This window comes from Emiliania huxleyi (genome assembly GCF_000372725.1).
Source record: "Emiliania huxleyi CCMP1516 unplaced genomic scaffold EMIHUscaffold_92, whole genome shotgun sequence".
Lineage (NCBI taxonomy): Eukaryota > Haptophyta > Isochrysidales > Noelaerhabdaceae > Emiliania > Emiliania huxleyi.
The window spans coordinates 376713-388108 of record NW_005195149.1 but is presented as its reverse complement, the minus strand read 5'-3'; the positions used below and the strand labels follow the sequence as shown (position 1 = coordinate 388108).

The 11396-nt window shown below is 67.1% G+C and overlaps 3 protein-coding genes across 3 annotated transcripts; 2 read left to right on the top strand and 1 right to left on the bottom strand.

The window, feature by feature from the left end:
• Positions 1 to 2555: 2555 nt before the first annotated feature.
• On the bottom strand, positions 2556 to 4752 carry EMIHUDRAFT_69043 (hypothetical protein; the record flags this gene model as incomplete). The annotated part of the gene is made up of 4 exons (XM_005757235.1): positions 2556 to 3125; positions 3491 to 3574; positions 3721 to 4266; positions 4414 to 4752. The coding sequence occupies 4 exons, from the start codon at positions 4750 to 4752 to the stop codon at positions 2556 to 2558; spliced, it is 1539 nt and encodes a 512-aa protein (XP_005757292.1).
• Positions 4753 to 7421: 2669 nt separating this feature from the next.
• Positions 7422 to 9138, top strand: EMIHUDRAFT_439081 (hypothetical protein). The gene is made up of 5 exons (XM_005757234.1): positions 7422 to 8257; positions 8341 to 8614; positions 8687 to 8727; positions 8882 to 8980; positions 9059 to 9138. Exons 1-5 carry the CDS (start codon positions 7520 to 7522, stop codon positions 9122 to 9124), a joined length of 1218 nt encoding a protein of 405 aa, XP_005757291.1. The 5' UTR covers positions 7422 to 7519; the 3' UTR covers positions 9125 to 9138.
• A 14-nt stretch (positions 9139 to 9152) lies between these two features.
• Positions 9153 to 10312, top strand: EMIHUDRAFT_360130 (hypothetical protein; the record flags this gene model as incomplete). The annotated part of the gene is made up of 2 exons (XM_005757233.1): positions 9153 to 9539; positions 9715 to 10312. Coding segments are annotated over 2 exons (501 nt in total), but the record flags the coding sequence as incomplete, so codon positions are not given.
• Between the last annotated feature and the right edge of the window lie 1084 nt (positions 10313 to 11396).

The following is an 11396-nucleotide window of genomic DNA, read 5'->3' as shown; positions in this document are numbered from 1 at the left end:
CACATCTCCCCACAGGCGGGCTACATCGCCCTCGCCGACTGCCTGTGGGGCGACGAGGCTCTCGGGCTCGCCGCTCTAGAAGCGGAAGAAGACGCATCCGTGTAGTCGAACCAATGTGCATGTGCATGTGTGACTCGCCTAGTGTGGAGACGCCGTGCACACCGTGGGGCCTCCTTGTCCTAGCACGGGGGTACCCGTGTGGACCGGAGGTACCAGCAGCAGCAGCAGCAGCAGCAGCAGCAGCAGCAGCAGCAGCGGCAGCAGCAGCAGCAGCAGCAGCAGCAGCAGCAGCAGCAGCAGCCGCAGCAGCAGCCACTCCGGGACCGTGGGACATCTCCCGGCCATCGGGGGTGTTTGGTCCACTCCGCCAGTCCCCCATTCACACTCAACTGAGACGCACGGAGGGCTGGGCGGGCCCCTGGTAGGCTCGAGGCGCCGGCCGACGTGGACGGCGTGCCCCTCCACATCGTCAAGAAAACCAACGCCACCTTTGGCCACTACGGCGAGATGTCCGGCACGCGCACCTGGGGCATGGCGCGCGACCGCGTGCAACGCCGCCCGCGCGACGCGGAAGCCGCCGCTCGCAGCATCCCCTACCCCCACGGTACCCCCACCCACCCCATACCCCCACAGTACCCAAACCCAGAAGCCGCCGCGCGCAGCGCCGAGCGTTTGCCGGCCGTCGCGTGAACTCGAGCCTGAGACGCGCGCGACGCGGGCGGCTCTTGAAGGCATGACGACCGGTCGGCGGATCTGGCAGCGGTTCTACGGCCCGCGGCCGCTGCGCAGTCCCTCCCAGAGGGCGCCGCACCCACGCCGGGGCATGAGCATGTCTGTCAGTGCAGCGCCACACCTAGGGCGCTCTGGCCCCTGCCGCACGAGGCCCTGCCCCCCTGTTCCCCCGATGCTAGCCCGGGACCGGCGGACCACCGGGGGACCGCTGTCGGTCGATGTCGGCTCGGTCCCTCCGCCGCGCGACGCGGGGTATAGTCCGTAGTCGTTTGTGGGGCCTGATGAAACGGTAATTTTGCCAGCACGGCGAGTGTTGGCGTATGGCCGTGTGGGTTCCTTGTACAGTCGGACCGTGTTTCTTAATGTAGCAAATCGCACAGCGAGCTCATCCACGTCGCGCCTCAATCTCTCTTCCCAGAGGCTTGCAAATAGAGCCGTATGCCGAAAAATGGTCAAACCGGCCACTCCGGGCGGATGTGCGCGCGCACCGAGCGATCAATACAAGCTGCCGCGCTAGCACTTGAGGCGCGGGCACTCCCACTCACGCACTGCAGTCAACACGAGTCACTCACACGTCATGAACACACTCCTCTCCACACCGCGCGCCAGTTCACCCTTAGCTGGAGACGCCGTCCGTCACCAGAATGCTGGAGCAGCAGCTACTCTGCACCGCATATGCACATATGTCCGCCCGTGCTACCTGAGCGACGCGAGGATGGGCTGGCAGGTAAGTGACAGCATGACTGGTATGAGCCAGAAGAGAAGTCGTGAGCAAAAGTCGCTCCCCCGTGATTTGCCGCCAACCGCGGCCACGACGGCCAGGTCCGCGCCAGGAGATCGGACGCTGTCGGTCCACAGGCCAAAGCGTGCCGAGCTACGCCGCCTGCGAGCCATGCCGGCCTGAGCCTCGCGGCAGTGTTTGAGCTGGACGCCCGCGCGCGTCGCTCGTTTCGAAGGCTAGCTCAAAAGAAATCGTTTTTTATATCAAGATACAAGAATACTCACCATGTGCTCCAGACCAGCCGGTTAGGGGGAGATTCGCTTCGCGTTCACCATAGGCGCAGGGCGCGACCAGCATGCCGTGCGATACCTCCGCCGCTGCGCCGCCGGTGCCGACGCGCTCTCAGCGACAGCGTCAGGCTCCCCGGGCCGGTAACGCCGGTAAGCGTAAGGAAAGGTAAGGTAAGGTAAGGTAAACGTCTCTCCACACACACAAGGTGGTGGGGCAAGGGGGGGCGACCCTCGCATCTCCACGCCCGGACACGGGCAGGAGCCCCACGGCATTCAAAGTGCAAGCCCCGGCCCGACCCTCGTAGCAGCTTGGCCTTGCCCTTGCCCCGAGCGGTCAGGGCATGGCCGCGCGGGCCCCTTGCCACGGCCCCACGCGAGCGAGTGGCGCGCGCGGGAGTGTCAGAAGCCGTCCGGGCGGTTTAAATGAAAATGTGTGCTCGCCGACCCACAGCGCCTGCCCCCTGCCGCACAGGCGGCACCGCACACCAGCCGCGGCGCCACTGCGGACTGCGCGCCGCGGACCGCGGGCGGAGCGGGGCGCGGTCAGCACACACAGCGAACCGGGAATTGTACCAACTTTTGAAGAAAGGGGAACAACGTAATCCCTGTTTGAGCGGCCTGCGAGGCCGAGGTCCCCACTGGGGTCCCGCAAAGATCTAGGCTAAACGTAGTCCCTGTTTGCGCGGCGCAGCGGGCCGAGGTCCCCACTGGGGTCCCGCAGGGAGGGGTGAACAGGAGAGCATCGTGGCGCCGACGACAGGGAAGGCCGCCACATCTGCTCGCACATCGCACGTTGCACGCGCCCCTCGTGCCTATGCGCCGAGGCCCTGCTCCACGGCCCGCAGCGCCTCGCCACTTTGCACCAGCCGCAGCGCCGCCTCGATGTCGGGCGACATCTGCCGGTCGCCGTCCCACGGCCGCACGTGCTTGCGCACGAGCGCGTGCAGGTTCTCGAGCGGCTTGGTCGTCTTGAGCGGGCGGTGGAACTCGAGGCCCTGGCACGCCGCCAGCAGCTCGATCGCCAGCACCGTCTCGACGTTCTGCACCACCTCGAGCGCCTTGCGCGCCGCGAAGCCGCCCATGCTCACGTGGTCCTCCTTGGCGGCCGAAGTCGAGATGGTGTCAACCGAGGAGGGGTGGCAAAGCACCTTGTTCTCCGAAGCGAGCGCCGCGGCCGTGCAGTGCGCGATCATGAAGCCCGAGTTGAAGCCGCCGTCCGCGACGAGAAAGGCGGGTAGGCCCGAGAGCGACGGGTTGCACAGCCGCTCGATGCGGCGCTCGGCGATGTTTGCAATCTCGGTGACGGCGATTGCGAGGAAGTCGAGCACCTTGGCGGGGTACTCGCCGTGGAAGTTGCCGCCCGAGATGATGAGCCCGCCGCCCTCGATCGAGCGGCGCGTGTCAGTGTCCTTCTTGAAGAAGGACCAGCCCGGCCCGCCCGCCCGCTTCTCCTGCCGCTCCTGCTCGAGCTGCCTACGGGGACAGAGCAGCGGGCGCGTCAGCGGCCGCGCCCAATCAGAGTGAGGCAGCCCTCGCAGCCGGCTTGCCGCTCGAGCGCGGCGATCTTGCGGTTGGCGGCCTCGAGCGGGTCGACGGGCTTGGCTCCGGCGTTCGCGGTAGCGGGCGGCGGCGACGCGTCCGCAGCCTTGATGTCCTGGCCGTCGCCCTTGCGGCCGTTTCCACCGGGCGCGTCCTTGCAGGCAATCCGATCGCCATCCGACGTGCGGAGGGACTCGGAGGCGTCGACCTGCTCCTGCGTGAAGACCATTGGGTTGTCGGTGGCGGAGTTGAGCTCGGTGTTGAGGATGCGCCGCACAAACTCGATGGTGTCCTGCAAGCGAGGGAGGTCGTCACGAGCCGTCAGACGGGAGGGACGGGGAGGGGCGCGGGTGCGGGAAAGGCAGCTAGGCGATGGCGCGTGTGGAGGCGATGAGGCGACGATGGGGACGCTCTCTTCCCTCCCCCGCCTCTGGGCACCTGCGTGATGCCGTGCACTTGCGGCACGCACCGCAGCGAGTACGCGTCCTGGACCTGCTTGGGGTGCGACATGCAGAGCTCGGACGGGGCGGTCGGCATCAGCACCGACCGCACGCGCGCCGCCGACTCCATCTGCCCCGAGTGCGGCCGCACGCAGTGGATGAGCGGGTCAAACGCACGGTTGGTGCCGCAGAGCACCTCGAGCGAGAGGGCGGCGATGTAGTCTGCGAGGCGCGCGGCGCGGCCGGCGCGCTCGACCGCCTCTGCGCCGAGCGATGCGATGAGCTGCGTCCCGTTGATCATCGCGAGCCCCTCCTTGGCGCCGAGCCGGATCGGGGTCAGGTTGGCCCTCGCGAGCACCTCTGCGGCGGGCGCGATGCCGCCCTGCGGGTCCCACATGTCTCCCTCGCCCATGAGGCCGAGGGCGATGTGCGAGAGGGGCGCGAGATCGCCGCTCGCGCCGACCGTCCCCTTGCTCGGCACCACCGGGATGCAGTCCGCGTTGAAGGCGGCAATCATCTGCTCGAGTACTTCGGCGCGGATGCCCTGCGGAAAGGCGCAAGAGGTGCGCAGGGTGAGGAGTGCCGCCAGGCGAGACCGCTACGGTCGATGTGCGCGATGGACTGCGGCCTGAGCGGAAGCGTGGTGCCGGTGCGCGCGTGCGGTACGTATGGTGGGCGGCGCAATGCACACCGAGTGGCCCTTGGCGAGCACATTGATCCGAAGGGCCAACAGCCGGCGAGACCGCTCACGCGTGAGCGGCTCGCCGCAGCCGGCCGAGTGCGAGCGGATCAAGTTGTCCTGCAGTGCGCAAAGCTTGTCCGCCGAGACCGTCACGTTGGAGAAGAGGCCAAATCCAGTGTTGATCCCGTAGACGACCTCATCCGTGCTCACAATGCGGTCGACGATCTCGCGGCTCGCCTCGACGCGGGCCTTGGCGGTGGGGTCGAGGGCAACGCTACCGCGCTGCTTCTCGCCAAGCTCGTGCAGCGTAGCGGTCGTGAGCGTCTCGCCGTCGAGCAGGGTCGCCATATGTCGCTGCTCAAAGCTAGCTCCGGTGAAGCCGGCAAAAGCGTCCAGATGGCGTTCTACGAGTAGCAAAACGCGACGCTTCTCGGAGGTACCGGCGCCCTGCGAAGAGTGCGAATTGTCCTCGCCTGTAGCAAACCCGGTTCCTCGTCTCTCCGTCTTTGTCCCACGCCATCCAGCCCTCGATGAATCGGCGAGTACTGCACCATGCCCTGCCTTGAACGAGATCACGAGGAATTCGGAGGTTGTTGGGGTGAAGCTCGATGACGAGCCGTCGACCACGTTAAACGCACAACCCCGGGCCCGGAAATCGCACAGAGTCACGCAACACGGGATCCCAGGGAAGGCGAGCAAAAACCTTATCGCGCGCGCTAGACGCCGACTCGGAGGCCGCACCGGTCAGGCGCGCAGCCGGAGAGAGAGGAAGGCTCACAGGCCACCTCTTGCGCCCCGAGGACACTTCAAAGAAAACCAAAGGTGGAAGGGCACCTCAGAGGTACCTAAGAGTGAAGCTTCGCAAGGCCGCCTGCACCTATGTCCCCCGCAGCCTTAGACTCAAAATATTTGGTGCTCACGTTCGCGTGGTTCTTGCTTCTGCTCGCCTCCTCTGCCGTTTGCGCCACCCCACTACACGCGGCTGCTCAGCGAGACGACGCCGCCGCCTTGAAGAGGCTGCTCGCGGAAAGCGAAGACGTGGACGTGCTCGACGCACGAGGCTTGAGTCCGCTGCACGTCGCCGCCGTGAAAGGGCGCGCAGCAGCTGCGCGACTGCTGCTACAGCACCACGCCTCGGCGACGCGAGCAGACGCCCAGGGCATGGCGCCGCTGCATCTGGCTGCGCTCGGCGGCAGCGCAGAGGTGACTCGCTTGCTGCTGCAGCACGGTGCTTTGCTTGACGCAGTTGAGCCCACGCACGAGAGCACGGCGCTCCACATCTCAGCTGCACGGCCACGCCGTGACTGCGACGTTGCTGGCGTCCTGCTCGAAGGCGGCGCATCGCTCGATCTCAAGGACGGCGAGGGCCGCACGCCCTACCGCATCGCAGTGGACGTGGAGAATGCACCGTGCATAGAGCTCTTCCGAGGCTGGCGGTCGAGACCCTCCCATCAGGACCTCGCTGATGTGTGCCCAGCCTGGCAAGGGCAAGTGTTCCAAAACTCATACGCGCACAGTCGTCCGGCGCACGTCTACAGTGCCACAGGACTATTCACTCCGGCCGAGGCGGATTTGATCATCCAGCAAGTCGAGCAGCAGGGAGTAGACACGTCAGCGACGTGCTCGACGGACAACAAGACGGCATATGAGCGCTACCTCCTCAAAGATGGCGTCGTTGAAGACGTGGCCTGGGAGGAGTTGCTTGCGGTGGTCGCTGCGCGCGTGCATGCGTGCGTGCCACCAGTCTTGCACGCCTTCAACTGCAGCAAGTGTGTGCAGTGCACAACCTTGGTTAGACGATACAGACCGGACGAGCGCATGGAGGTACCTGCGCATCGCGACCAGGACGCCGCATTGACGCTCGTCATCGAGCTCCATCCCGCTGAGCCGGCGCCAGCCAGTGGCGGCCTGTACGTGCAGGATGGACGCGATCAGTCTGCCCGCAGGTACACGGGAATGCTGGCCGGCGATGCGGTTGCGCACACGTATGAGCTGCTGCACGGTGTCTCTCTCTCGTGCGAGCCATCGAGTCCAGGCTGTGAGCGCTACTCTCTCATCATTTGGTTCCAGGCCAGCACTGAGCAGTGCGCCACAGGACGTCCAGCTTGGGTTCACGACCGAAAGCTTCAGCTGGAAGCGAACCTGGGGGACTTCCTCGAGGCAGCGCGCAGTAAAATTGGAGCAGACGGAGCAGACCAGGTGGATGAGGCGACGGCGCGACGTGTCTTGGCGGCGCACATTTCTGAGAACGGCCGTTTGACCAGCGCGGCTTTTGCCGCCGCCCTCGGCGGACGCAGCAAGTGGCTGCGAACTGTGCCCGGTGTCGGTATGGCGCGTCGCTGAAGGATCGGCAACAATTAGGGTCTTCGGAGCGCGGCGGCCCGCCTCGGCGGCGGCAGCGGCGCCCTCCACCTCCTCCTCCCCCCCCGCGGCGGCAATCGTCCCATCGCCGCTAGCCGGCAGCGCGGGCGCCACGGGGTCCATATAGGCCCCCGGGGCGCCGCCTCCGGTTCCGCCTTCCGCGGCCTGCGCACTGCAGGCGCCGCTGTCCGCCTCTTTGGGGCGCGCGCCGCCGCGGCCCTCGCCGCCAGCCGCGGCCCCGCCGCCGTGCTCCTCGCCAGCGGAGCCACTCCCAGCTCCGCCGCGGGGGCCGCTTGCGGCAATCGCATGCCCGTCTGCGGCACGCGCGGCACCCTCGGCAGCGTCCGTACCGCCGCCGCCGCCAGCGCGCTCGCCAGCAGCACCATCGCCGCCGGCCATCGCGCTGCCGCCCGCCTGCGCGCCAGTCGCAGCCCCAAGCGGGGGCTCGACCAGAGACAGGGAGGCAAAGGATGACAAAGCCGCCTCAGCCGCGTCGCAGCTGTTCAGGGCCGGCAGGCAGCGGCACAGCTGACGTTGCACGGTCTTGCCGAGGCCGAGCCCCTCGAGGCCGTCCTCGGCGACCGCCTCGAGCAGCGCCGCGACGTTGCCGACGTCCTGGGCCAGCAGCTGCGGCACCACCTTACCGGAGACGAGCGCAGAACGCGCGCCCGCTCCAGGAGGTGTGTGTTTTGCTGCCGCCGCCGCCGCGCCGCGGGCCACGCACGCAACGAGTAGGCCGCGCGCTTTGCTGCGAATGAGCCAGCCGGACTGCACGCAGCTGAGCCAGCCGGACTGCACGCAGCTGAGCCAGTGCACCCAGCGGTGCGCCGATGACGACGACGACTCAGAGGGCGACGGCGGCGGCGGCGACGACGTGGCGCCCGCTCGGCTGGTGCGTCTCGTGGACGGCTCGCCTGGAACCGCGGTGACCGTGCCGCCCGAGGGAGAGGGCGCTCTCTCCGTCGGCCGGACGGAGCAGCTTGGCTCGTGCACGCTCCTTTTGGACGACAACGCGGTGTCGAAACGGCACGCCGAGCTCCGCTTCAACCAGGGCTCGCTCGAGCTCCGCGTCACCTCGAGCAACGTCTTCACGTTTGTCAACGAGTCCGCGCACATCGCGCTCGCCGGCAAGCCGCCGCCGCCGCCCGTCAGCCTCTGCGACGGCGATGTGCTCCGCTTTGGCGGAGGCAGGCAGAGCAGCACCCGCTGCGACAAGTTCATCTTCCGCGTGGACGCGCCACAGTGCAAGCGCGCGGAGGGCACCGTCTGTCTCTCTCCGCTGCCTGCGCGCGCGTCCTCCGCCGCCTCCTCCGCCTCGGCTGGCGAGACGCCGCTCGCGGAGTGGTTCTGGCAGATCGGCAAAGGCGCGTCGCGCGCCTGGTCGCGCTACGCTCCCCACCAAGAGGCTCTGATCGAGCGCGCCTACCAGCTGGCGGAGGAGAGGGTGCGGCTCGACGGCGAGCGGGTGCTCGACTTGCGGCAGATGAAGCAGGTGAACCTCTAACCCTAACCCTGACCCTGACCCTCACCCTCACCCTAACCCTAACCCTCACCCTAACCCTAACCCTGGCCCAGGTGCGCGACGACGGCCCCGGCCGCTCCCGCCCTGTGCGGCGCGAGCCGCCTGCAGCGCCATACTCGACTCGTCCGACGAAGCGGAGGCGGGACGCGCGGGGGGCGACGGGCGGCGGCGAGGGCGGCGGCGGCGAGGGCGGCGGCGGCGAGGGCGGCGGCGGCGAGGGTGGCGGCGTGGCGACCGTGCGCGTTCTTCCCAATCTCTCCCCCGCCAAGCGCGCCACCGTCCGCGTCGTGGTGTTGCGGCGCGACAGTGGCGTCGTGCTGACGGCTGGCTCGGGCCGCCTCGGCCCCGCCGAGCCAGTGAGAGAGCCAGTCGCAGTGAGTCGCTCCTGCCTGACTCCAGGCTCGGGCTGCCTCGTCTCGCGCGACGGCCACGTGCTCACGGCGGCGCACCTAGAAAGAAAGAAAGGAAGAAAGAGAACAGGCAGCCCAAGGGAGGGAGGGGAGGACGGCACGCCGCCACCACACAGGGAGTTTAAGGAGAGGAGTGTGGTGCGCTAGCCGTCGCCCACCCTGGGGAGTCTGCCTCTTCCTATAGGCGGCACACCTCTTTGTGAGCGCGCGGTCGGGCGCGCTCTTCCATGGCTTTGCGCCGAGCGAGGTGTTAGTCGCGGTGGGCGTGTATGTCGATGACGCGGCGCCGTCGCGCTGGGCCCACGTGCCACGATCATTGTGCATGTCACATGTCTGTGAGTTGTCTGTGGCGCCCGAGCAGGCGCCGTCGCGCTGGGCGTACTGGGCGGAGCTGCAGACGCCGCTCGAGCGGCTGGTCGAGACATAGCTGAGATACAGCCGAGATACAGCCGAGATACAGCCGAGATGCAGACGAGATGCAGACGAGATGTAGACGAGATGTAGACGAGAGGTGCCAAGAGATCGCCGAGGTACAACCGAGGTACAGCTGCAGCCGCTCGAGCGATGCCGTCCCACGCGTTGAGCTCTCGGCCGCTCGAGCGTGGTCGAGCGAGTGCAAGAAGGCTGGGGCAGAGAAGACGCGGCTGCTCGACAGGTCGAGAGGGACGAGAGGCGGCGGCTGCTCGATCTCGCCGTGATCCGGCTGCGAGGCGAGCTCACGATGACGCCCGAATCGTTCGTCGGCGTCGCTGCAAGGTACGCGATCGCTTCCGAGGCGACCGAGGCGCTGCCTCCGTTCCGCAGCGCGCTGAGGCTCGGAACGCCCTCCGCCGTGACAAGCGGCAGCGCTGTAGCCGAGAGGTGGCCGAGATGCAGCCGCCTTCCTCGCCGGTCCTTCTCGGCGCCCTCCCTGACCCTTCTCGGAACCTTCCCGACCTTTCCCGGAGCCGTCCCTGCAGGCAGCGCGCTGCTCTGCTCGGAACCCCTCTCGGACCCTTCCCGGAACTTTCCCCGCAGGCAGCGCGCTGCTCGTGCTCGGTTGGCCGTCGCCGCACGGCCAGACGTCCATCTTCGTCGACAGCACCCATGAGTGCCTCTCCCGCGAGGGGCAGCTGCTGCACACGCGCGCCTTCATCCACGCTGGCTCCAGCGGCGGGCCGGCGCTCACGCCCTCGCTGCACGTCGTCGGCGTGGTGAGCCACAACCCGCGCTCGTCCGACGACACCATCCGCCCGCCAGAGGCGGGCGGCGAGGTGCACTACCTCGCGTGCATCCGCTCGACCGAGCGCATCGGGCTGATCGCGCCCGCCGCCACCGACCTCATCAGCTGCCGCCGCGCCCCCGCCGTCCTGCCACCGCCGCCGCCGGCCGCTGTGCCATCGCTCCCAAAACTAGCGTGAGGGTTGCCAGTGTTTGGCGAGGAGTATATGTGCTGCGAAGTTTCGTGTGGCAAAAATTGCGTGCTCGACACCCGCGGATTGTATAGTTTGTGTGCCGTCTCTCGATCTCGTGTGCCGCACCGCGCACGCGCCGCAGTGGAAACCGTACACCCGCGTGCCGCGAAGAGCGTCTCAAAATAGCAAGGGAGTTGCAGAATTAGTCAAGTACTTGTTCTTGTATCTTGCGATGGGCTAGTGCCATTTCACTGTGGCACAGCAACGCGTTAAAAAACCTTGATTTGACCATTTGCGCCATTTTTCCCCTCGGTGCCTTCACGGTGGAGCTGTGACCGCGCCGAGTGGACGGGGGAACTCGGCAGGTGGCGCGGAGTGCCCCCGTCCACTTGGCGGGGTCGCAGCTGCCTCTGCGCGTCCTGGGGAGGGACAAAATTGTCGCCGCCGGAGACGACTCGACACCGCTGAGATCGGAGAGCAAGCTCTGACAGGTCGCACGTCGCTCCTTTGGGACGCCGACGTGACTTGCCCGTACATATCACATCAGGACACGGTCTCGACGCGCTCGGCACGACGCCTGCGACCCGTCTCGGGTCAGGTGGCACGACGCTCATCGCGCCTACCAGCGCTGCCGTACAGGTTGCCACGACGAGGTCGAGCACGCTTCTATACGCTGGCCGAGCCTTCCTTTCCATCCCATTAGGCAGCCTGGGAATGGTGGCGGTCAGAGGCAAAGCCTACGAGGGGTGGTGGAACCACATGTCACGGCTACTGCCGGCTCGACCCCACGACAGCCTCCGAAGGCTGACTTTGAGGCACCATCATCGGACGATGTCGACGAGTTGGGTCGCTCTCGCGGTAGCCAGATGACCTCTCTTCCTAGGAGCATCGGCCATGGCCGCAGGGAGCGCGGGGGAGGGCGCTGGAAGCAACACGGAGCTCCGTTGGAGACGTTTTCAAGATTAGCGTGTCAGAGTGAAATGGCACTAGCCATGCGCGCACAGGCGCGCATTGCAGCGCGCAATGCTCGACACACACTGAACCTTAGGCACGCTCTGGCATTGGAGGACAAGAAATCAAAAGCTGGATGAAGAAGGGCTGCTGCTCCGACCCGCTACGACATGCACATGTGCATGTGCATGTGCTTGACGTATACGAGCGCTATGGCAACGACTGTCTATGCGCTAACTAGGCAACGCTAACTAGGCAACGACTGCTCGCGGCCGGTTTGGCTGAACTGAATCTGCACGGCCCGCAGCTAAGCCGCAGACCTCTCTCTGTGGCCTGCCGCCCCCCCCCCCCCCC